Source organism: Curcuma longa, chromosome 4 (genome assembly GCF_044706935.1).
Source record: "Curcuma longa cultivar G26 ecotype Majalengka, Jawa Barat chromosome 4, ITB_CL_G26_1.1, whole genome shotgun sequence".
In the NCBI taxonomy this organism is placed as follows: Eukaryota; Viridiplantae; Streptophyta; class Magnoliopsida; order Zingiberales; family Zingiberaceae; genus Curcuma; species Curcuma longa.
Genome location: NC_133864.1, coordinates 11,371,941 through 11,397,684, shown reverse-complemented (window position 1 = coordinate 11,397,684; position 25,744 = coordinate 11,371,941). Strand labels below are relative to the sequence as shown.

General features: G+C 36.0%; 3 protein-coding genes across 4 annotated transcripts; all 3 read right to left on the bottom strand.

Moving 5' to 3' along the window:
• Positions 1-631: 631 nt before the first annotated feature.
• Positions 632-5,124, bottom strand: LOC141827737 (ribonuclease 3-like protein 2). The gene is made up of 4 exons (XM_074715054.1): positions 4,754-5,124; positions 2,832-2,999; positions 2,398-2,771; positions 632-954 (listed from the first exon to the last, which is right to left on the bottom strand). Exons 1-4 carry the CDS (start codon positions 5,108-5,110, stop codon positions 777-779), a joined length of 1,077 nt encoding a protein of 358 aa, XP_074571155.1. The 5' UTR covers positions 5,111-5,124; the 3' UTR covers positions 632-776.
• Positions 5,125-5,803: 679 nt separating this feature from the next.
• Positions 5,804-15,341, bottom strand: LOC141827704 (ubiquitin carboxyl-terminal hydrolase 26). The gene is made up of 15 exons (XM_074715021.1): positions 14,919-15,341; positions 13,331-13,644; positions 12,657-13,253; positions 12,077-12,332; positions 11,264-11,946; positions 10,783-10,891; positions 9,925-10,106; positions 8,584-8,868; positions 8,298-8,505; positions 8,004-8,075; positions 7,212-7,442; positions 6,728-6,991; positions 6,412-6,553; positions 6,133-6,335; positions 5,804-6,059 (listed from the first exon to the last, which is right to left on the bottom strand). The coding sequence occupies exons 2-14, from the start codon at positions 13,510-13,512 to the stop codon at positions 6,232-6,234; spliced, it is 3,315 nt and encodes a 1,104-aa protein (XP_074571122.1). The 5' UTR covers positions 13,513-13,644; positions 14,919-15,341; the 3' UTR covers positions 5,804-6,059; positions 6,133-6,231.
• A 2,489-nt stretch (positions 15,342-17,830) lies between these two features.
• On the bottom strand, positions 17,831-25,432 carry LOC141828354 (uncharacterized). 2 transcript variants are annotated; one of them, XM_074715778.1, is made up of 12 exons: positions 24,789-25,432; positions 23,906-24,163; positions 23,517-23,759; positions 23,247-23,396; positions 22,592-23,108; positions 21,697-22,501; positions 21,537-21,610; positions 21,334-21,415; positions 21,134-21,259; positions 20,902-21,008; positions 18,791-18,951; positions 17,831-18,306 (listed from the first exon to the last, which is right to left on the bottom strand). In XM_074715778.1, exons 1-12 carry the CDS (start codon positions 25,227-25,229, stop codon positions 18,070-18,072), a joined length of 3,201 nt encoding a protein of 1,066 aa, XP_074571879.1. In that variant the 5' UTR covers positions 25,230-25,432; the 3' UTR covers positions 17,831-18,069. The 2 variants fall into 2 exon arrangements, with proteins under 2 accessions (XP_074571879.1, XP_074571878.1); XM_074715777.1 differs by having other exon boundaries at positions 21,697-23,108.
• Positions 25,433-25,744: the final 312 nt, after the last annotated feature.

Here is a 25,744-nt window from a genome sequence, read left to right as displayed (position 1 = left end):
TATATATATATATATTTATTTATTTATTTATTTATTTATTTATTGGCATTAATAATATAGAAATTTATAATTGCAGAAGTAAATATATGATTAAAAAAATCAAGTATAATGTCAAAAAAGACAAATACCATTAATACAATAAAGTATTTTATATTTGACCACAAGTGTCTCGTGAGCACTATTCCTCAATTGGATAGGAATAAATTTAAATGTTGTTATTATATAAAATTAAATGTCATATATTAGTGAAAAGTTTTCTTTCAATTATCATAGACTAGTAAGTTTTATTTATAAAATATTAAATAAAAATTTATTTATCTTTTATATATATATATATATATATATATATATATTTTGATATAAAATTTAAGACGTCACTATACGCAACATCAGAATCAGAAGTACCCAAAAAAAAATTTCGAACGCTTAGAATAGTAAATATATATTTTTATTTATTTTTTATTTATTTTTTTGACTTACGATTAAATTGTAGCACAATATTTTAATTTCTTCTATCAAATTAAACTATATTCTTTATAAAAGATCTATTACTAATTTCTCATTAATACTATATTTTAAATTTCTTATATATATATATAATTCATAGCTACTATGCAACAACTTAGAGTAATAATGCTCAAAACTACTAAGAATATATACCAATCCACTATACGAAATAATACAATAGTATTAAAGCAATTTTAATAAATTTAAATAATTTAGACTAAGTTAATAAAGAGTATTAGAGTAATAATAATTTAACTAAATCACATTGCTCATTCATTCCTCATATTACAAAGTACATCGGATAACATCTTGAATGCTGCTGCGTTTTCTGCATCTTTCACTCTTGGCTTTGGATCCCCCCAAGCAATCAAGGTGTTGTCAATGGCTTCAACTCGAACAGAGCATGTGAATCTTTTACTGTGTGCAGGCCCTTCTTCTTTCTCAACCCTGCAAGTTTTGGTTTATGTTTGGTCGTAAATTTTTTACTTTTAACCATCAAGAACAAAATTCAATATTCTTGAAGCAATGAGAAAACATCAAAGAATTAGTCAAGCATGTATGGGGAGCCACAATGTGAGAAATGAACCGTAATGGTAAGCCTTTTTCTGCAAGGAAAATGGTTACATGAACTACCTTGCGATTTTAACAACTGAATTGAAGAGGTAGTCTTAGGTATCAATAATGCAATGGTGCAATGGAGAACAAACACATCTATGCTAGCTTCAATTGGATGGAAAAATAGAAGAGAATGAGGCAACAAAACTGTAAATGAATCATGAATATTTGTGTTCCGGAGCCACTATCTATGCATATTTGTGTTACTTCCCTTCCCCCTTCCCTTGTCTTCCTTGTCCTTGTTATCTATCCAAGTAAACTCAGCTTCAATCCAACACAACAGAGGATGCAAGAGAATAAGAATAGGAGAACAGTCACGGAATGCATGATTAACATACAGTAAAGAAACATCATTGGGTCCCATGAATGTGTAAATCATGCATAAAGTTTGGTTCGGTTGCATAATGCATTTCACGGTTAGAGACGGCGTTCTTTGATGATCATGAGTTGATTGAAAATTAGATTCATTTATACAATTACATTTGATAATGTAACTGAAACTCTCCATAGATCATGCAACCATAAATAATGTTATTTGCTACATAAAATCTTTTTTTTATTATGAACAAAATTTTCACTGTAGTCGAACAAATCTAATATGCAATGACTATTAAGGGTCAGCAAGAGCAAGATAAAATACCACAGCGTGTTGGTAGGAAAAGAGAGGACTTTGATTCTCTGCCTACTGAAAACAAGTTTCTGTTATTGACCTCTTCTAGGTACCTACTAGAGGCATCCCTTCAATACCAAAAAAAATAAAATCAATAATGATTGAATTGACAACCTATTCTTCAATTAAAGGCACAAGGGATTCAAGAGTTCAAGAACATAGAGAAGAGGAAATTCATATGTATCTCCTTGAAGAAAAGAACAAATTCTAAGGTAAAGAAAGAAGGAAGTTAATTTCATTCATTCAGAAATAAATGAGGGAGTTTTCTGTGTTGGGAAAGATTCCCAGTTCAGGTGTTCATTATGGTAGGAAATGTATTAAGGCTCATTATTGAGACAATCCCAAATGAAGAGTAAACAAAATTGATGTACACAAGATATGACAAGGTTGAAGAAGCATTCTTTTCCTAATTAATCAAACTACCATACCTGATTTTAATGGAACTAAGGAAAGTCATTAGTTATTATCTAATATGTGTATCACAAAAAGGTTACATAATGTAATAACAATTTACAGAAACATAACAGAAAGGCATATTTTAGGACCCAAAATAATGCATCCAAAAAGTTAAACATTATCCTGAAGAAAGTAAAGAAAAAACTCACTTGTAAATTGGCTTTAACCAGTGTTTCTTGTTGCAAAATTCATTCAATCTTTTCTTGGAACCATCTATCTCTTGAACTCCATTTCGGGAGGTGGAGCACAAATCCACATCCATATCAACAGTGTGATAAGAAAAAGATAATTTTTGCAGTGCATCTCTTGCTGCATTCAGCCTAGCAATCACCTTTTGCTCAGAGGAGCCAATGCCCAAAAGGATCCCATCAACAAAAACATTGGTTATGTTCAAAGAATCCTTCTTCCAATTCTTGATGTCGAGGATCTTGCCATGCTTTTGACAAAGCATGTGAAGGGTGGTGATGGGTTGCTCATCCATGATCTCCCAGGTGATGATGGGTTCCAAGATCCCCCGAAAAACCTATCCAGCCTAAATATTACACTTTAAAAAAAGTATAAGAGAATGCTTAGTCAAGTTTACCTTCCAGAGCAATTCCAGATTGAGGTTGCAGTCCACATAGACTGCAGCTGCAATGGACTCAACGATATCAGCTAACACTTTCGGTGCTTTGACAGTGCTCCCACCATAGAGTATCAATCCTAAATCTTCATCAGGTTCCATCATCACCGCATTGGTGAACTCATTTACCTGATAGGGAAACAAAAAAGTGATATGGTTCCAAAATCCAATATTAAAAGAAAAAAAATTGAAGGAATCAATCATCGCAACTGTAACATTTTTTTTTATTTTTCCTCACTTCGAAAGACCCATACTATTCATAATCTATCTATAAGAATGAAACAATTGAAAGAAATCTACTATCCTACCAAATCCAAATTGCAAAGAGACATCACTCAAATCACGAGGATAGATTCAGATTACCATTGTAACTTCTCTTCTAGATTGTGCAACTTTCTCCAACTCCAAACCTGTAGCTTGGACATCAAACTCAAAACTCTCCAGGACATTCCAATCTCAGCAACACCTTCTATTCCATTGAAAACCATTCAACACAACTTCAAGAATCCAGCTTTTTACCAACATATTTTATCCTCTACTGCTACAATCGATAAGCACGCTCTCAAGAGATCACTTTCAGCAACTGTCCTTAGAGAAGACTCATATTCTTCAAGCTCAATAAGAGACCCAGATTTTTAACACATACTTTAAAGAATTCAAGCCAGTTCTTCATTTGCATTGCATTATGATTTACAAGCACAAGAAGCCAACATATAAAAAATACGGATTATATGGTTAGTTACAGTATAATCATCCATTAGAACAACATATAGTGGTCTTAGCTGGTGCTTTTTCTGTTTTCAATTCAGCATTGCCAACAATATTAATATGATCTTCACTTCAGGTTATGTGAAGACAAGAATTATCACTCAATTCATTAGCATAAAAACTTCAAACAACAACAAAAGAGGATCATCCAGGTCCTAGAATTTGTGCAATCCTCAGGTATTCCACTAGACTTCATCTCTGATATCACTCTCCTTCAGATTGCAGCTCAAGTCGGAAATCTAATCAAACTATATCTTATTAGAGCATCCGCAATGCTCATCTGTTATAACACCCTATAAAAAAATTTAAAAAAAATGCATGTGGGGTGGGCCAGCCCACTGCCACATGGCCCACCCCACTGCCACATGAACGCGTTCAAAACATTGAAACACCCCATTAACGAGCGTTGCTGATGCTCTTACTTTGTCTGGAGAAAAAGGCAAGTCTACCCATGTATGTATAGTCCTTGATCTTGCAAAGTCTTTGGTTCTATGAGTTAGGTTACCAATTGGTGATGATTGTGTATATTCGAAAACAGTTCATAGAAAAATCTAACCAAAGTTTGCTTCTCATCTGGAAAAATTGGCAATTTTCATGTTTTTTCTTGTTATCTAAAGCTCAAATACTTTTTAAAATGATTTCTCCTGATTCCTCTCATGTTGATAAACCATCTATTACAAAAACAGAATACTCAAGAATTTTCCCGCACCAACTTGTGGATTGGAATGCATTGGATAGGAGGAAGATCGCTACACAATTTTCCCGCACCAAGAACATTGATTTCTGCTAGCATTTGAGAACTAACTTATGCAACGCAAGAAGATTGGTCCGTATGGGACATATTGAACAATTGTCTTCTTGGAATGGGAGACTCAGTTCGACCTTTCACAGTTGGAGCGGAGGGGAAGGTCAATATATCCCCAAATTATTAAATGTGCCAACAATGTGGCGTAGGGTTTCAAGTTTCGAAAATTTTGGGTGCTTTTTCTTGTGATGTAGCTGTTAGAGTTCAAGACAAATTCCCTACTAAATCCAAATCAAAGTTGTCTCCGCTCACGAAAGAACGATAAGTGCCTCATAGGTGAGATTTCCCAAGTTAAGAAGAGAGAGCGCACCGTTTGATCCATGATAGGCGAGTTGTGGCGCAGTAATCGATAGAGGCGGTTCCGGACGGCGACGCGTGCTAGCTTCTCGGTGGAGACGTTGACGGATCGGAGGGAGGTTAGTTGTCCGGGGTCAAGGTGGGGGTTGGTGAGGTAGAGGAAGTTGGTGAAGGCGAGGCCAAGCGCAGCGTCCCCGACGAACTCGAGGCGCTGGTACGAGGGGTGGTCGGGGAGGGACGGGTGGGTGAGGGCTTCCACCAGGAGCGACGGCTGCCGGAAGGTGTAGCCAAGAAGGCGTTGGACCTCCGCCAAAGCCGCCGGCATATCGCCGTTGATCTCCGCCGCCGGTAGGGCGTTCGACGAACTCATTGTGATCCGTCGAAGAGTTAAAAGGCAACAGTCAGCTGATGTGAAGTGAAGTCCTGCCTCGTTTCGTTATATCGTGTAACACGTCATCGGATCCTCTTCAATTGGGTAAACTCTGCTACGAATTCGAATGGAATCTCATCCGTGGAGCATCCGTAGGGGTAGAAGCATGGAGGGTTGATATAGGAGACACGTCAGAATTGTAAGATAAACCATCTGTGCTTCAGAAGTCCTTATGATCAGTCCGAATGCATCAAAATTGAACCATTGCATTTATAATGCATAACTCCTAGAACCACTACGAATCATAATTATAATAATTTATAAATAGTTCCCAGGACAATGATGCAACGGTAGAATACAAATGAGGAACGCAATCAAAGGATACTAGACATCTGGATTGACCGCCGTTTGCGCTTCCCGATTTACCCTGGTGGTTTGTAGAAAAACTTCCGTGGGACCGAATCGACCACTCCCAGATACGTGACTTTTCTTTTCCACGAGCTTTAGCATCACAATTTCAATTCTGATATCAAAATTTAAACCATTAACTTGATCAACTTAGCTTGCTACAGGCTTCAGAGATGGTGTTTGGACTAACAATATCAATTGCTCTGTGCTCCAATGGTTTGTGGTTCAGGTCATAGGCATAAGGAAATTTACTTTTCGCACATGGAGGATTTAAATAGCTTAGTGTTGAGAGCAATATGGTGATGAAGGCGACTGACAAATGCATGATAAGCTCAGGTAGACATACAACAAGATACACAAATTACTATATCGGTAACAGATGCTGCAGCTCTAGCATTCCTTCTCCATGAAACTATATTACGTGAAGACATTGTTTAATAATGGAGGAACATAGTTTCAAATTCATAGCATTGACCGTGCAGCTCCACCAAGCATGCTTCCAGCACTGGTGCCAAAAGGCTGTCGACCAATCTAATCGCGACTGTAAGGATACAACGCCGATGAGTTACTTGGTAAAAGCATGAAAGGCCAAGATAACCAGTTTACACACCTACCTCAACATCTCATCCAGGATCTCCTGACAGACTTGGTTTCCCTAGTCGCCTCATTAAGTGATGAAGTTAAATGGATTTGGCTTAAGAAAAAGAACTCAGTCAAATTTCCTGAAAGTTGAGAACTGAGACATCCGATGTCAAAAGTGTCCCACGGAAGCCTTGCTCAGATTGTCCGGGTTCGATTTTATGTTCTGAAAGTTCATCTGCAAAATAATAAAGGACTAATGAATGTGGAACTTCGATCTCCAATATGAGTAAATTGAATGGGGTAGCTCATACCAGCAATATCCCGATTTGCATAAATCTCTGAATCGGTGACCCATAGAACATCACCTGGAAAAATGCTTTTGTCACTTAAGGTAGCTGATTCATCATCTATCTCGGTTGAACCTTTGTGAAGCTTTTGATTCTCCTTAACAACCTAATTTTAAATGACATCAGTGCGATTAAAAGTTGAATGGCAATATAGCAAGTTCTAAGTATGACCTGAATTAACACATTGGCAGTCAAATGGAATGGGCTGCCTTTTCAATATCAGAGATGAAGTATTAAAAATATCCAGGTGATGGAGTTTTACAAAAGTGGAAATGCATACCCCAAAGGCTTCCCAAATCATCATTTTCAACTGGTAGATGGAGGTGGAACCAGAAACTCTTAAATTGACTGAGTTGCCAGAAGATGTTCTTCTGGAACGCTTGGAAGCACGCCGGTCCGGCTCAGAGACAGATGTCGAAGCTTCTATTAGGTATTTTGGAGGTTCCTTACCACGGACAAGATGCACACAAATAACCTCATCAGAATAACAAAGCTTGTGCATTAATTCACTGCTTTCTCTTTCTCCAATACAAGCTTCGCATGTCTGCATTATAGTTAGACACTTTAACAAACAAAAATGAAAAATTGGGATGAAGTATTTTTTGGAAATATAACAATTGGAGGTATCCAGAATGAATGGGTGAAAGGAGATGTGGGAGAAACATAAGTGTCAAACGAGTCTTGTTTCAATGGAGAGTACAGGGAACAAAGAACAAAGCCCAAAACCCGAAGTTCAACTGATTCTTTGTTCATTTATCATTTACCTGTGGATAAGTTTTAATAAGCAACTTTCCGACATCTGTGCCATCATTTGCTTCATTCATGTGTTCATCTATAGCCTCCACAAAAATAGGAATGTTTTCACAAGATCCATCCAACTTACTGAGACTGCTGGCAACTACAATTTCAGCAGATATGCCTTTGTCTTCTGGAACATTCCATTCTTCACAAAACAGCGACCAATCAATCTCTGGAATGAGTACCAACCCTTTTGTCTGGAAGGAACAATAATGTATAAGAATAGAAGTTATAATGTAGGGTGTGTATCTGACATGGTAAGTTGAATATGGATTTTTTCCTTTTACTTTTTTCTTTAAAAAAATTACATAATGGTATGATTTGGCCACTGTATTGCTCTCGTATGATTCTGGAGGACTCCTGTGATACCATATGAGAAGAAACATGAAGCAAGTTGGTAAGATGACAGAAGATGACAATCATGAAGCAAATGATCAGGATTTCTTGTTGAATATATATAGAGTCATTCCTTGAGTACCTTAAGCTATCTATTGTTATTCCTTGGAAACGTTAAGCTATCTTGAGTCATTCCTTGTAAATGTTAGCTAACTTATTGCAGCAAAAATTAAAAAGGCATAAAAAAATAATAATAGCAGTAATAAGAGAACTTAGTCACCCAAATAGATGGAAATTTTCATAATATTACTTGTTCTCTCAAACAAAAACATAAAACTAGTTCATAGAGGATTTTCAGTTAGGCTGATATGCTTTAGTAATAAAAGTTATGACAGAAGAGGCAAAGACATGAGCATACTTACAGTAGATACTTTCTGAGTGATGACGCCACGTTTGTAAACTAGTTCAAGAGGCCTTTCCAGCAAATGTGAATGCTGAAAGACATAGATGTTAGTTCAAGAAAGTAAACTTATGTGGCAAGTAATAATTAGCAACACAAAGATTTTAAAGGAAGCATATATTTAGTTGAAGTACAATGTAGTTAATAAGCATACAGTGAAAACAGATCTTGTGAATGTAGGTGTTAAAGAAACACCAATTTTAGAAGGCCAGGATACAAGTTATAAAGTATGATGTCACATAATCTAAATGATTACCTTTTGACATATAAGTGAATCAATTATCACTTCCAAATTCTCAGGTTTTGCACATGAAGAAATGTTCTTCCCAGTTGCTATCAGATAAGCCTTCCATTCTGCAAGCCATGATGAGGGGACCAAGTAATACTTTAGACCAGGAAAAAGTGGCAAACCTTTGCCCATAATTAATTTTTCATGATTTTGACGTTGCTTAAGCTTGGACGCTCTGCAACATGCAATGAACTGTCAACTATAAACAACTTCAACTTCAACAAGATAAAGTAAAACAAAAACTTTGAGTTACCTAAGATCATCCTCCAAGCATGCAACATTCTTTAATTCCTTGCTGCAAGTTTCGCATGGTTCGGATTCAGAAGAGAAGGTTGAAAAACCTAATGAACCATCAGATTTGGACGAAGCAGAAAATTCAAGGAAAAATAGCCAGAGCCTCTCAGGAACCAGCACACGCTTTGCTGCAGGCGCTTGTTCTGGGAGAAGGTTTCCATGGGAACATCGAAGAGAAGCAGTTGGTCCAGCATCAGTGTCAGAAGGAAAATCAACATTTTTCCTTCGCAACCACTGTAGCAACCTTTAAAAACATAGAATTTGTTACAATAGTGTATCTTCAAGAGAAGAGGCCCTGTTTAACTAGATTTAGAAGGATGGAGATAGTGTGCATATTATTAGTTGACATCCTAAATAATTAGCCAAAGTAGAGTTGACAATATTGAAAAATTAATATAGCAATCTGAAGTGAATTGTCTACTTTACCTTAGCCAACAAATGCATCGTGTGAAGAAAAAGCAATATATGTATACAAAGAACACAAAAAAAATACAACGCAAAGCCAGTACATGAAGATCCTTTAATGCAGGAATGGGGGTGTTTGTTTTTAGAAAATTTTCCACTTTTACTGTTTTCTAGGAAATAAAAGTTGAAAAGAAATATGTGTATATATAGTCATCGCCAACCTTTCTGAAAAATAAGAAAAAAAAACTGTTGAGAACAATATTGGTAATAAAAAAAATTGGGAAATAAAAAAATAAAAAACAGAAAACATGGTTTTTCCCCTACACAATATAGACCAGGCCTCAAAGGACAAAAAAGCTAAAAACCAAAACTAAATCTAGACAAATGATTAAGGAATCAGATGAGCTACTATGCATCCATGCTCCACTTGTATAGGCCGTGAGCATGAATAGTGAAAGGCTAGCTTTGCTGTTCCCAACATGTGTCTGCTTTTACATGGACCTAAATTGAGCATCCGAGATCACTGCAATGCTGAACTGTTGGGAGTTATTTATTTTGTTTAGCCAACACAAGTTTCATCTCAAGGTACAAGAACACTAATCATCACAAAGCACAAGGATTATAGCATGACTAACACAAGAGGGAAGCAATGATTGATAAATCAATCAGACAACGAGAATTTCAAAAATATAAATAAAGCCTCAAGCTTTCATAGAATTTTTCATAAATCAGAACCATACAACTGATCCTGCTTCGTGCTCCCCAAAGTCCAAGATATATACTCAAATAAAGAAGATTCCATGAGTTATCCAATATTTAAGTCCTACTATGGAGAATGGCAAGGAATAAGAAGGGGCAAAAAAAGTAATTACATGAAAATGCACAATCATCTTACCATGGCCTAGATACAAAATACAAATGACCATCCAGGTACTTTCCAGCAAGGGCGGCTTCTGCAAGTTGCCTTAAGGAAGCCTTCTTATCACGGTAATCATCTGCACAAACTGCAGTTTTTGCCTCATCTCTAAGGCAATCAATGCAGATATCATCATTGCTCAAAGTAGGCCCCCCTCCGTGCTGTTATTAAGTAGAAATGATGAGAGCAACCAACAGGAAAATGCAAAATGTTGGAATGTACAGTACCAGTCAAAAACCAAAAAGGAACACAGGAAGTGTCAGTGATTCAAACAGTTGATAGACATAACACGATGGCATGAATAGACCACCTGCCAATTGCAATTTATTCTTCAACCAATATGTTATTAATGCACAAAATCAGTTGTAAAGTGACAAGGAGGAATACTAGAACAAGCAAAATAATATCAACAAAGTTCTAAAATGCATAATAGAAACTTCAACAAAAGCTTCTTTGAAATATTAATAAACTCGGCCAACAGTATTGCTATTTGATCTCCAAACATTATCGAACACATCAAGGAAACGTATAGGTTCAAGAAAAAAAGTACAACATAAAAAGCTAGAGAGCAGTTCAATCATCTTGTAACTTCTCAGCATAGCAAGTATACAAACAGATGGCACAGATACTTTGAAATTGGATCTCAGTACATCAATAAAAGATATCTGACTGCAGTAACACTAAACCTATTAAGAATAAATCAAATTTGTTAATTAAAATGAAGAAGGGTTAGTCACAGAAGTTTATACATGAAATATACATGTCATCGACGAAAGCTATTAAGATGAGAGGTGAAGTAACAAAAAAGAAGTACATACAAAAGGAGCATTAGCTTACTTTAGACAACAGCATCTGCCAAGCTGCATCTGACAACCGTTTCATGGAGGTTACTTTTGATATAGGAACTTTACCATGTGCACACTGAATTGGGCTGTTGTCAATGCAACTGCAAGGAACAGCAGATAATGATTTGACAGCAGCACCAGAAACTGTGAAGGTTGGGCTAGATATCAAAAGAAATGTAAATTTGGAGTAAAGATGCATTATCAGTAGTTAAGAATATGGAAGAATTGCAGTCCTTTAAAAGGCCATAAGCAATTCAATTTTTTTTCCATTTGAAAATGGAAGTTCTATAAAAGCGTAAAAAGCCTCAAAGGAGTAAGGTCACATGTCATTTTACTCAAACTTAGAATTCACGCAAAAGATATTGGAAACTACCACAATTACAGAATAAATTGCTTATGAAAGAACTCTAGAACCTTAGAAGAATGTCGTCAACCATGTCAAAGTACAAACAATAAACAAATTTGCAACTTACGGAGGAGTGATAGTATCAGTCCACTGACGAAGCCACTCCATAGAGATCCAAAAATATGAAGCGTCACCAGGGTCAACAGGAGATTTTGAAAGAACCAACTTCACTTCTTGTCTCCGTTCAGTTATACGAGAGAGCTCACTTTCTTTTCTCTTCTGATATTCAGCACAAGAATTTTCATAAGAAGTATTTAAAGTTTCCATCTCTTCATAAAGGTGAGCAGGAAGATAACTGCTTTTTGAGTCATGATCTCCCATAACTATTTTTCTCAAATCATCTTTATCCTCCTTATCAGTTCTAAGATTATACATTAACATGTATGCATCGGTTGATGAAAAGACTTCTTCTTGCATAGAGGCATTGAAGCCTGAGGTTGCACAGGGAGCAGGTGTAGAATTAACCAACTGACTCTTCATATGAGATTTAACATTTGCCTTTGAGGTTTCTCCAAAAGGGTGATAGCCCAAATTGGACACATGCTCATCGTCGAATTCCCACCATTGCCCACTGTTTTCATCCTTAATATGGGCTACATAATGTCCGCTATTAGCAGCAGAACCCTTGTGAATCAGAATAGCTGATAACTCATAAATCAAGCCTGACGGTGGAGGATTTGATAACCTTTTCCCCATGTCCAACCATCTCGTAAAACCAAAAGCTGAAGTTATCTTTTTCTTGGTAGTTGTCTGCACAAGAACCAGTGAAGAACAAGAAATTAACAAATATTCCATATATTGAAGTGAGTTATCAACTAGCAGCAGTAAAAGAAAAAAGACAACAGAAACAGGAAGATAAATCGTCACTTAGTAGGATTACCTTGGGGAGAAAAACATAACGCTTTAACTGGAAATTAAGAACCTGAGGAAGTGAACAAAGTTTTATGCACCGTGTAGCATCAACTCTCTTGCTACATGAACAGCAGAAATATTGATTTTCCCCATCTAATACTTCTAAGCTTAGATAGTCATCCAAACTTTCATCTAGATTGTTCAAACCTTTGATATTCAACTCGAGCTCATAAAAATCCTCCACCTTTGAAGATGCTTGAGAGTCTTTTCCACACGTTGAACACCTTCAAAGAGAATATATTTATAACAATGCAACAATCATACTAGTCAAAATTAGCAGTTCCTGTCTCACGGCATGGATGTGTCTAGTGGATATTTGACTAGGAAGGACCATGTCAAACAACCATCTTTTATATAAAAAAGCAAAAAATAGGTTGGACTAAAAAGCCTGAGGATAAAAAGGAAATGAAAAATGGGGAAGATGTTACAGATAAAGGTCATATACTAACACATTGAGTATATGAGATTGCCAATCATCAAGCAAGATGCCCAATGAGAAAGCAAAATAGGAACTTCAAAACTTAAAAGTTAGGGACAGAATCTCTTACCGTGTTACATGTGAAACACTCCCACGAAATAGATCCTGCACGGCAGTTCTAGCATTTGCAACCTTTGAATGACTTAAATATTTTTCCAATAAAGATAGAAATAAGGTAAGAAATTCATGGCTATCCTGTTGAACACCATCATCCAGCTCCAATGTCTTAATAAATGGTGCTGAGTCAATAAATGACATTTTGCTGGAATGTAACTGTACAAACAACCTTCCAAGCTGATCCAAGACAGGATGTTGCTTCAAAAAATCAGGTTCAATAGAGAATATGCAAGAACGAAATGATGTGTTCATATAAAGGCACTGAAGTATGCTGTTCGCGTAGCAGGTGGCACCCAAATTAGTAAGACCAGCTGGAATATCTGTCGAGTCACGAAGATCCTTGCAAGGATCTGGACCAAGAGAACTAATTATTTCAGGCATCCTCTGCCACAATCCAGTCTTTTTTGTGCCATTAGATGGTGGAATCAGCCCGCAAAAGCAATTAGGGGATTCTTTAGAATTTCCACGACAACCTTGACAAATAGGTTTTGTAATGGAATAAAGCTGCATTATATCATCTCTTGTAATCTCACCAGTTAAGTGTATTTTCCTGAGAACAATGAAAATTACAAACAGGGAAATGGAATTAAGTTCTCACTAAATATCCAGAGGAAGAAGAAAAACAACCTGAGTGTCTCAATGGATGAGTAACTGCTGTCTTCAATTTTTTTCCTCTTATTTTTGTGGCGAGTGTCTGGTCTACTTCCTGTACTGAAATTTTCAGTTTGACAACTGAATTGAGAGGATGGCTCACTACCATCATCAGTTATTTTACTCTCAGTATCATTGCAAGTATTTGGTCCACCCATGGTGCTAAAAGTTCACTTCAACTACCTAAATTCACATGAGCATTATCCACTTGTCGACCAAAAAGACAGATTTATTCATCAGATGTCATGTCAATAACTGCTCTTTCACGAACACCTTGAGAAGTGAGAATACTGTAAAATATTACGAGAAAATTTAGTTTGAAAACTAATGGTAGAAAATCATGGCTTTGAAATGCCAATGTAGGTGGTATGTGCTCGATCAACTACATAGCACATATGTGGTATACAAGGGTGTACACAGTCAATGTTAAGAATAATAGAACGCGTACATAATGTAAAAAATTGAATGGCATGTATGCAAAGAAAAAAATGTCAATCATAATGCACACATGAAATATACCAATATATGAGTTGGTGTGCTAGTGTTAGTTGGTAAATAACTTATCTACACATTAAAAAACAAACTCAACCATGATTGTTCATTCTTTAAAACTATAACAATTAAACCCTTTAATTCAGCCACCATACCCACATGCTGTTGAACACCAAAGTAAATATAAATTTTCAATATGGGACTCAACCTCACACAAGTTACACAAGATCTACAAAGTTAAATCTACCTTAACAAGTCAATTATGGTATCATCAACCAAACATATGAAACACTACAGTTTACAATTCACCATTTCCACAATAAAAAGAAGCACATAAGCATTCTCATAAAAGATTCAAATCATCTATCACATATGCTCGATTCAAATCATCTATTACATATGCTCGCTTCAAGTATGAATCCCATTAATTATATCATATTTTGATCTTATATATCCCTTTCACAAATGAGGAAACATCATAAACATAGAAATAGCAAATGCATCTTTGACTTCAAGTTAATAAAACCAGGACTTGAAAGAAAATAAATTGGAAAAGCAAAGGAACCTGAAAAGTCTAAACTCTGGTCTCAAACATAAATTTTCACCAATCACAACATCTATCGATTTGAAACTCCCTGTTATAAAACTAGGTCAGCAACGCTCAACTAAATTTCCAACCCCAATGATAAAAAATGGATTTCTAATACCATAACTCAGAACAACATGGGAAGAGAACTGCCTCAAATCTGATAAAATCTGTAATCTACATTATATAATTCAAAATGAATTGTATCCTAATCAAATACTACAACATAAATCAAATTCATGTTGCAGTAGAACCTATATAATACAGCATCAAAATCCAATCCAACATCATCTTCACTCAATCTTTTAACAATTTTAGATTTAAGCAAAAACACTAACGAGGCTCTTAACCACTCCACCTAGACAACACCGCCTCCAATTTGTGCAACGCGCTGCGCGATGTACAACGACTAGGAAGCGTATGGTCAACGCACAATCGAAGTAAGCTGCGAGATACACATGAAATGTAAAGGAAAAAGGTTCTTACACGACTAAGGGCCACAGCGCCAGTGCCGCTCGACCAAGACAACGAAGGCTTGGGCAGCCGATCTACCGCGAAGAATGGGAAAAGAAGAAGCCGATCGCTGCAGGGCTTCTAGGCGCGACGATGGCGCGCTGTCCAAAAGAGGAGGCGGGAAGCGATTGCAGATCTCCTCGCGGCTGTATTCGCCGGGGAGGAAAGGCAACGCGACGAGGCTGAGCGCAGGTTACTGTGGTGCACGCGAGAGAGAGGAAGGAAAGAGAGGGCTGCAGCAGGGAATCTCACGCCGGCGATCGAGGGACGAGAGGAAATGGAGGCTCCGCCGCAGCGTCGGGAGGTGGAGATCAGGGAAAAGGGCGACGCTGGGAGGGTCGGAGACGGGGCAGACGGCTGCAGACGCCGGTGGATGCGGCGTATGGACGGGAGAAGAAACCCTCGCACTTCCTTCTCTCCAAGTAAACTGAACCCAAGGGTTAGTTTCGTATAAAGAAAGTCAGGTGGAGCAAATAGTGAAAATGGAAAATTTGGTTGAGTCGTTGTCAATCTTTCATTTTCATCTAAAAATGTTTTCAAATTTCCGCCACTAACCATCAAAAAGTCATCAATTTATGTAATAAATAAGGCTATTAATTTTAAGAACGCCCTTAATTATTCATATATCATAAAAAACACTCCTCAATATTTTACTTATTAACTCAAAATATTCTTTTTGTAACTTTAATCAAATTTTTATTTATAAGATATTTTAATCAGTCAATTAATTTTTATATATGACTCGGTGTCATATTTCTCATATCAAATAAAAATTTTTAAAAATGAGATAATTATATTACTCCTAGAGTATAACTGAGTTAGTTACGACTATAAAATCAATAAAATAATGGATTCCATTTTTTATTAAAAAAAGTATTATAAGATTTTTTTATTGTTTCTTTTTTTATTCAAAGGTGAAATTTTTATTTATTTAAAAAAGGAAGGAAAGTTTCTGATTACAAAAGACCATCATACTCTTCTTTTCTTATTTTTGATAATTAACTTAAATGAAGGGTGTATTGTCAAGTAAATAAATTTAAACTTTTACCCTTCTAACTTTTCCAACTACAGTAGAAAATAGTGAATATTATACACTATTTGGAAACAAAAAAGTTTGTTATTTTTAATTTTTATTTATTTGAAACAAAAATTATGATAAATATGTATCTATTAAGAAAAAATTCTAGATAATACGTTTAATGATTAATAAATATTTTAATTAGACAATATAAAATCATAATAAATATTTACATGAAATGAGCAAGAAAAAAATTTAAAAAGAATTATTAACATTAATAAAATATAATATAATTTATTTAAATATAAATAATAATATAATAGTGATATATTTTAATAATGTAGGATGATTCATATAACTAATCAGATAATACTTGATTGTTATTATTTTTAAATAAGTAAAAAATATATAAATTATAAATTCAATAATACAAATAATAAAGGATTAGAAACTATTTATCTGATAAAATACCATATCCTAATATACTTTTAATGTTTTATATACATAAATATATGCATACTTTTATAATTTTTCTCACAATTTAATTGATCCTTATATAAAAAACTATTATTACGTGTTCTTCATACAAAGTGAATCAAAAAAGATAAAACAAGATATATAATTTTCGCTCATAGACTCAAAACGTTCGTCAATCTATGATCATTCTCCATAATACACTCATAGTACTTGATCGTTATTATTGAAATAAAAGATTATTAATGAGAATAAATTATATTGTAAACAAACCGTTAAAATTGAATTTTAATTTAGAACAAAAATTTAAATTTTGTACTTTAAAACAGCTGTCATTTTTTTCTTCTTATTATTCTTTTCTCTCCCAATTCATGTATCTTTCATCCTGCCCCTTCTCTCCTTATCCGTATTCTTTTCCTTTCCTTTCTCTCCCCCATTTAACATTATTCTTTCCGCTATAGCATCTCAAATTCCTAACACTTTCTCTCCTTTTCACTTTTCATCGTTCTCTCTTGAACTTAATTAATCCCGAAAACTTACGAGTGACTTTCCCCTAATTTACCCATCAAATAAATTTGAAAATAAGAATGACTTCTTGTTCGATAATAAAAAATTTCATCTCACTGAAAAAAATGCCCAAAGGTACATTCAAACAGTAACTACTGGATTTATTACTAAATATCTTGCCTTTATATATAGCACGCCGGAGGAGGAAGATGTCGTCGTCGTCATCACATGGATTATTCTCCACTGTCTTCTTGTCTATATATACGTATCTAAGATATCACTATTTATAGCATCAAATCTAGTCCATGGCGGCCGCTGGATCAGGCTTTTCGGCATCCTCCACCTCGAGATGCCGGTGTTAGATTTAATTTCTTAAAATAAATTTAATTATAACTTATATATATGTGGATACAAATCCAATCTATTGATATTAGATGTGGATTAAATATATAAAATTTATTATTTCATTCCCATATTATTAGATATGGATTAAAATTATTAAATCTATTAATCTGTTTCAATATTATCCAATAAAAATTAAATATATAAAATAAATTAATCTATTATATTATTATCTATAGGCATTATCTATACGCTGATAATAAATTAGATAATTATATATAGGATTTGATCCTATATATACAGGCGAGCGACAGGCTCCTCAGCCTCACTCTGATTTCCTGTATCTTTAGCATGAATCATATAAGAAACTTGAACTTCCTGTGCCTAATTAATCACACAAATAAAGCATTTCCCATTGGATAAAATTAACTAATATGAATTTTTCCTTGTGATTCAAGCTACTTAATATCTTTTTTGATATGATCAAAGATGTTGTAGCTACTGAGGTTGCTTCACACATCAAGTGTCATGAATGAAAGACCTGAGAAAAAAAGGCAATATTTATTGCACAGCAAGAACACGGACTGACTGAAATATTCACATCGTCAAAAAATTTCCTAGTTACAAAAAACACTATACAATAGGAGAAGGATCTCGAGCGTACAAAATCGAAGAATTAATGGTGACTAAAGACATGAACGAGTGTAGAAATACCTGCACATTAATACTAACCAAAAGAATGAATGAAATGGATCCGTGTAGGTGCAGACAGATAGGAACACTTCAAGATATACACTTCACACGAAGAGGAGAAGATTTTAATCCTAAATAAATTGCCTTCACGAGAGCGACGAATTTTAAGAGAGTGTCTTCGCAGTGCCACTTCAACTTCCATGTGTGAAAATTTGGCGTTTCAGCTAGCTGCCTCTCTTTCTTGATCTTGTTGGAAAAGAAGTCAGTAATAGGCAAGACATCGGCAAATGTTAAGGTCACACATCGAACGGGAGAGAGCTCAATGACCTGAGGAGGTATACACGGACGAGTTGTAAACAGTTTTTGCCACAACTTCAAGAATCAGACGCTAGTAACAGACAGATGAATGCATGTTAAACACAGCTCTTTTAATGGATATCGGTCGGCCTTATAGACATTAGCCTTATGACTCTTAAGAAATATAGCCACAATCTAATTACTACCCATAACATTCCATTAAAATGCTGTGTCGTCTGCATATGGCACAACTAGGCACATTGCATGTATGATAGAAAACGGGTTGCAATATGCTATCAAGCAATAAATATTTACGTTTGAGACGAAGAATATCATGGATAATTGAAATGTAATCAGAAAAGTGAAAACATGAAAAGAAACATGAGTAGATGCATATTAGACTTATCCATAACTCATCTACAACATTTATTAACATGACAAAGGTATTAAATACCAGCGTGATAAAAAAAACTAAAAAACATGCAACTTGATAATAAACATAAGCAACTTTTACCATTTCAAGTATATCCCGAATTGTGCAGCCAGAATGCAGAGCATAATATGGAGAGCTTGATCCAGAATCAGCAATGAAAGTTCCAAACTGTGGAAAATTCTCAATGCATACAAGCATATACTCTTCAACTACCATAATTGATCTTTCCACCCATGATTCACCTGTGCATTTGGCCAAAGAAACTGAGAGTCCAACTCCTCAACTCATCCCAGAAGATCATTAAAAATAACAGCTATTAAATGCCATAACAGTAAGAGTAATATGAAAAGGATTCCAATAATCTTGAAATTCAACCAAACATAAAAATTCAACACAAGAATTGGTTCAACCATAGCAAATACATCAAGTCTTAAAGTACTGAATATGATGAAGCACTAGTCCTGGGCTAACCTGCCACTCTGCCTGGTTTTGAGTGGATTTTTGTGCAAGCACGCACTGTTTTGCCATGTCTTGAACATGTCACTTGGTGAAGATTGTTTCAAGATCAAACCAAAAGGATTTCCCGATTTCCATTTCAAACCCATCCCATATTCAAATAGAATGGATGCCACAGAACTAGAATACATACCTAAAGCAACTCGATAAACCCACTTCTGCATACAAAGGAAAATCCTAAACAAAAGGTGATGCAACAAATTCCTCTGCACGTGCAAAGTGTCTTTAGAGAGTTTCCTGATGTACATGTAATTTAAAATGACCTACAACACATGGGCATTCCTGGAGTTATCGACTCAATGCTGTAGTCTACATTGAAACAGTGTGCTTTGTTTAGCAAATTGAGAGCTAAGGCTTTATCTACAATCTACATTGTTATCTGTCTACAAACCAAAACAAGATAGACTCACTAGTGACGGAAGACTAATTAAACAAAACAACAAAAGAACTAAACAGGTTCATCACAAGGTTGGCCATTGAGACAATGGGGGATAAGCTTCATCATTGAGAGGGAAACAGCCTGGATCACCAACTAAGGCCCCTAAAAGACTGCTCAGTGATAAAGTTCAAGATTTGCAATTGTTTTGTACCTTTGTTATCTTTTAGACATTAGAATGAGACAATCACAAATAAAGCAACAAATTTCGACTGTAATATTATAACATGTTTGTATTTAAACTTCTTCCTCATGCAAATCAGTCAGAGCTCCCTACTCACAAATTAGGCACCTGAATCAGTACTCGGAGCAGAAGATTTCTAATGGAATATTATAAAATGTTTGATAATTTTTAAACCTAGTGTGCTTGAATCACTGTGCATTACACTGTCAGGAAACAAGTATTCATTGTTATTAGTTCTTTACAACAAAAGAAGAGTTAATAGTTAACAGCACAATGGCACAATCCTTGAATAGAATGAGACCACCAAAAAAAGAGAGAGAAAAATACATCTCATAAATCCTCTCCCTTTCAATAGTTCAGTTCCTGTCTATCTGTATAAGCAGGCATTTAACTATCTGGAGGAAAGCTTCAACTAAACCAATTTTAGAAATTATAGAAATCCAATTGTATTCAATCAGATTAGTAATTGTAAGGATTAGAAAAGATGTGGCACTGTTCTTGATTCTAATAAGTTATAAGTGCACACTGCACAAATATAATTTGAAGCATTCTTTGACACTACCATTCTACTAAATGCATACTGCACAGTGCACAATACTATTTGAAGCATTCTCTGACACTATCATAGCAGCAAGTGCATAATTGACAATTTAAGTTGATCAACAACCAGTGCATGTTAATTTTTAAATTTATTTTGGTATTTGGCATTCATCCAATTTATTTCTGTCTTATCAATTGCAAGGTATAACTTATTAAGTTTTTTTATTTTTGTTAGTCATCCAATTGAACACATTGTTGATCATGTAAGTCCAACCAGTGGACTTGGCCAGAACAATGCCCAAGTCGACATATAGTTCAACCAATTGACCCACCAGTTAGGGAAAAGAAGCTCCAAATTGCTCCTTTCTTTTCCTTTGTTTTTGTTCTGCCATTGAAGTAGACAAGAGAAATGACTTCACTCCTCCCTTCCCTCTATTTGAGCTCCCTTTCTCCCAGTAGACACAACATAAGTAGACACAGATAAAAGGTCGATCTAATAACTTCAAAGAAGCATACCTCCAGAGTTGTCATTCCAAAACAGGAGCATGGAATATAGGAACAATCCCATCCTTGGAATTCCACATACATATTTCTCAAGCATTTTTACCTGGACATTCTCCCAACTGCCATTTAAATTTTTCAAAGAAAGAGATCAGAGGAAGAGAAAATAAACAGTAATACTGGAAGCACATCGAGTTTGCATGGGCATCACGGTTAACACTATCATGACATATAATTGGAAGCTTACCTCTTCAGAGACCATATACCATATGATGCAGCAGATTCAGATATTTGTAGCAGGGATAGTAGATTCTCCAATTTTATAGAACTCCTTGTCAAGAATAGGTACGTTATCTTCCCCTCCAAAAATATCCTAAAGAACAATAAGATGACAATTCAATGCTGGAGTCTTATAAAAGAAACCCACAAATAAAAATTATCTGAAACCTTAGTGCTTGTAGTCCAAGTCCAACCAAAATCTCTCTCATATCTTGCAGTTTGTGGCATCCCACAACTTTGGTAATAACTTCTAAAGAGGAATTACAAAATTATTCCTTGAAGTTGTATAGAAAATAATAAACAAGAGAAACATTTTATGCAGCAATAAATTCATACAAGAATAAATGATTCAATTTACAAAAGACTCAAACCTTGGTCATTAGGCGTTGTGTCAATAAAGATGACATATATCTTTCTCTCACAAGTCCGCAAAATAGCAACTTCACTGCAGAAAGTGCAGAAACAATTTACAAGTATCCCAAAAGAACATGATTCTTTAATAAGACACAAAATTGGTGACATAAACCTTACCGCTCTTCGACGACCGTTCCAAGCTGAAATATACAATCACAACAAACTATATCCTCAACTGTTTCAGTTTCAGAAGTGCTGAAGTCCACTATCTTCAGCTGCAAAAATTTCTTTAGATTCTCATTTTCTGCAGGATTAAGTGCTCTGACACCAGTAGCTGCACTATGATTAAGATTTACATGACTACATGTCATGTTCCTTTCACCATGTGCATCCCTCAAATAAATTTGACTAACACCATTGCCACCATTGCCATTCAGTTTATCAAGAATTGGCTCTGTATTAAGATTTTCTGCAAGTGAAATAAGTCTTCTCTTAGGCTTTGACTTGCCTTTCTGTTTCTCAGATCCACCAACTTCATGATTTGCAATGTGATTGAAACTGTCCCCACCATTACTGGAAATATCATGTGCATAAGATGGATAGTCGATGTCTTCTTGGTTTACTTCCACACAATTTCCTCTCATTGATGCTCTGACATGCCTTCCACCAGCAAGACATTGGATGTCCAGTGATGTTAATGAGTTGTCGCTTGATGCTTGCTTCATAGGTGCTTGGCTCAGTAAGCTATCCAAACTGGAGGAGCTTGGATGGCGTGAAAGACCGCCACTGCTACTCGTATCAGTATCTGATGTCTCCACAGAAGTTGCATCATTTGAGTGCTGCAAAAATTCGTCCTCAAGGCCAAATCTACGATGGAGGATATCCTCTCTGTAATGAGGAGGTGAGTTACGGTGCAGATAGGATGGGTGTGATCCAATAATCTTTTCAATGGCTGTCAATGGTGCATTTTCAGATTCATAACCTTCAAATGTTGAATCGCTGTCACCAGAGTGAAGCTTTACTTTTAAATGAGAAACATCTATTGGTTCTACAGAATAGAAGTTTGATTTACCTTGCTCAGAGTTGAATCCTGAATTTCTTCCATTCAATGAGATATTGCTATCATTCTTGGAAGTCTCAAGCTGCATTATCTCCTTACTGGAATAATTACCAATATCACTATCCTTACCTTCCATATTAAAATCCAAGATTCTTTGACTTGTTTCTCCTTCTATAGTTTCTGCAATCTCTATAATGTATTTCGAGCTTGAGCTACTTCCAGATTGCTTATGACCTTGTTCTTGTCTTATCATAGAACAAGCCAAACCAAATTCCATTGAGTGATTTTTATAAGCTAACTTATCAGTTGTCTGATCCAAGTACTTTTTAAATTCTCGCAACCAAATGGGAGATTGTTCATTCTTCATGTATTTTGCTACATTCATTAACTCAGATATTCTTGAGACACTGTCAGAAATGATCTCATCTTTTCTCGAACTTTCACTATCACAGGATACAGATTCTGGATCAGAGCTAACTAATCTCCTCTCTTTCTCATCCTCAATACTAGCTAGACGAGAATACTTTTTCTACAAAAAAAATATGCTAGTCTCAAATTTTATAAAATCATGAATTCCTGGCAAATGTACAGAAACTCTTGATTTCAAAGGTAAAAAGGTAATATGACAACTTATAGAATATATTAGATTATTAGTTTCCTTTTTTACCTTCCTAATGGCTATGATACTCTCGTCTTCAACAGTGCTTTTTGCAGGAAAATAAAATCCACATCCAGCAGGTTTCTTTTGGTTTCTTGCAAATTTAGTATGTCTTTCCCAATACTCCCTTGTGCTAATACCTTTTCCATCTAGCTCTAACTAAAGCAGACACATGACAAGAATATCACCAACAATTTGTTAAGAGATGTGGAAAAGGTCAACAAAATCAAATATTCAGAAATACAAGAATGAATAGTAAAGGAAAAGGCCACAGCTTACTCTTTCTGGATTAGAGAAGAAACTGAAAACATGTGCTCTGAACCACCGAGAGCAACATATTGGATTTCCTTCCAGCCATAAGTTATGCAGGGATGGAAGGCTGCCAAGGATTTCAAGTGTTGTGAAACTAGAAATAATATTGTAGGAGAGATCAAGCTCTTCAAGTGACTTGAGATTCTCAATCCCATGAACTGAAGTTAAGGCATTATATCGTAGAACAAGCTTAACTATTTTAGAAGAAACCTGGAGAATGCGAGAGCAAAAAAATATCATTTCCACATCTTGGATGCATTCCTTTTCATAAATGTCATTTTAACTCAAGTACCAAAATTTCTAACAGGCAATGAGCAGTGTTATATAGGCAGTAAGCTTATAAAAAACAACCATACCTCATTCAACCGAGCCACCGATCGCAGATGATTGAACCCGAGATCGAGATACCGCAGCTTTGTAATCTTTTGCAGGTTGTCAATTTTGGCAAATCTGTTCCGACTCAGATCCAAAGTCTCGACGGAGGGTAATAATTGCAAGGATTCATCCATAACAACTAGTTGATTGCAAGCACATGATATAAACTTCAGTCTGTTCCAGGTTGGAGATTCTTTTATGTCCACAATTCTACTTGCAAACACATGTCTGAGACATTCCTAAATTTCGCCAACAGAGAATGTGAAAAATAAGCACACTCCAGAATTACCAAGATCATCAAATGCCTTTAGTCTGACATAAAATTTAGATGAATATATGAAAGATGATAGTTGCATTTCAAGTTGCAAATTATGAATCTTCATTTCTTCTTTTTCTTCTTTTTTGTAAGATCGGCAGACTCATGGAGAACTTTTAAGCCAAAAAAAAAAAAACATAGAACTAAAAAGTTGAAGACAAAAAATATTGAAATCTCAAAAGCATTGAGAACCAAAAATATTTCATCTCTAAGAAGAAAATACATAAAGTTGGCCAAATATCCTTGTGATGAATATGCACATAATCTTCTAATATTCCTATCTTTGATTAAACATACATTAGAGCAATGTGGTAGAAACTAATAAAGTAAAAGGAACCATGAATGGAACCTAAAATGGATAGGGACAAAGTCAAACAAATTCAGGAGGCAAAGTTAAGCAACAACAAAGTTAATTAAGAGCACTCGAACGAAATACGCAAGCATGGTAAGTAGCCACACATGTTATTCAACAAACACAGAGTTCAAAACCTTCAGGCAGTATTTCTGGATCTGAATTGCAAATGAAGGGCAGTAAGAAAGAATCTTACAGTGGAATTGTAGCAAATGAGCTTCTCGAGCGTGTGGCGTAGCTCGAGCAGGCCCCTGACGGAAGAAGTGGAGAGGTCGCATCCCCGGAGCTCGAGGACCTTCAGCCTCCCGAACGGTAGTAGAGAGATGGGCGTCGGGTCCCTGGCGGGCGGTGGAAGCACCGACACCACCTTGAGCGAGGTGAGCAGCGCGAGGATCCGCCGCAGCTGCTCGAGCGCCCTGTGATCGCCGAGATCAGAGACGTAGGCGCGGAGGTAGTCGACAGGCGCGCCGGCGAGAAGGCCCTCAAGCTCCTGCAGCGCCTCCAGCCGCGTGTGGACGTAGCGGAGCCCCACGGGGTTCAGCTTGAGGGTGAGCGATCCCTCGAGGAGCGTACCGGCGTTGCGCTCCACGAACCGCAGCAGTTGCTCGAGGTAGCGATCGCCCGTGACGATCGCCATCCCCCGGCCGACCGAGAGAAGGGCGTCGCGCGATTAGGGTTCTCGGGGCGCCGCCATTGGCTAGAGCAATAAGAGGAGGAAGGGAATTGCGGTTTCAATCGACGGAATTAGGGCTTCGAGGAGTGAAATCGGGGAGGAGGACTGGAACAGGAGGACGAGGGGCACGGCGCGAGAGGAACCGCCATGGCCAGCAAGGGAGGATCATTTCCGTTTCCGATAAGGAAGCGCGTTTCTCGTCACGAAATCCGCGTTCGTAATTAACTCGATAAAAGAATTTCTTTAAATATTTTTTTATGGAAACAACGATATAATCTAATTATTTTATATTAGTTTATAAAAATATATAAAATTTTAAATAACTACACCAATAAAAAATAGATGCACAAAGTAATTATCTAATTTAATATCTTACTAAAATTAAAATTTAACTTTCGTGCTCTAATCATGCAGTCCTACAAAATAAATAACAAAGATATAAAAACTTAATTAAGACAACTAAAATTATTATTATTTAA

Bases quoted from the DNA above. Each gene is read 5' to 3' on its own strand.
- LOC141828354 (XM_074715777.1), bottom strand. From the start codon at position 25,229: ATGGCGATCGTCACGGGCGATCGCTACCTCGAGCAACTGCTGCGGTTC. The intron at 21,009-21,133 runs GTAAGCTTCCAA...TTTAAATGGCAG, and splicing joins GGTATATGGTCTCTGAAGAG to TTGGGAGAATGTCCAGGTAA. The intron at 18,307-18,790 runs GTAAAAGTTGCT...ATACCTCCTCAG, and splicing joins TTCGGGATATACTTGAAATG to GTCATTGAGCTCTCTCCCGT.
- LOC141827704 (XM_074715021.1), bottom strand. From the start codon at position 13,512: ATGGGTGGACCAAATACTTGCAATGATACTGAGAGTAAAATAACTGAT. The intron at 12,333-12,656 runs GTAAGAGATTCT...TTCTCTTTGAAG, and splicing joins AGTGTTTCACATGTAACACG to GTGTTCAACGTGTGGAAAAG. The intron at 8,506-8,583 runs GTAACTCAAAGT...TGCATGTTGCAG, and splicing joins TGCTTGGAGGATGATCTTAG to AGCGTCCAAGCTTAAGCAAC.
- LOC141827737 (XM_074715054.1), bottom strand. From the start codon at position 5,110: ATGAGTTCGTCGAACGCCCTACCGGCGGCGGAGATCAACGGCGATATG. The intron at 2,772-2,831 runs GTAAACTTGACT...TAGGCTGGATAG, and splicing joins ATCTGGAATTGCTCTGGAAG to GTTTTTCGGGGGATCTTGGA. The intron at 955-2,397 runs GTGAGTTTTTTC...CAAAACTTGCAG, and splicing joins TGGTTAAAGCCAATTTACAA to GGTTGAGAAAGAAGAAGGGC.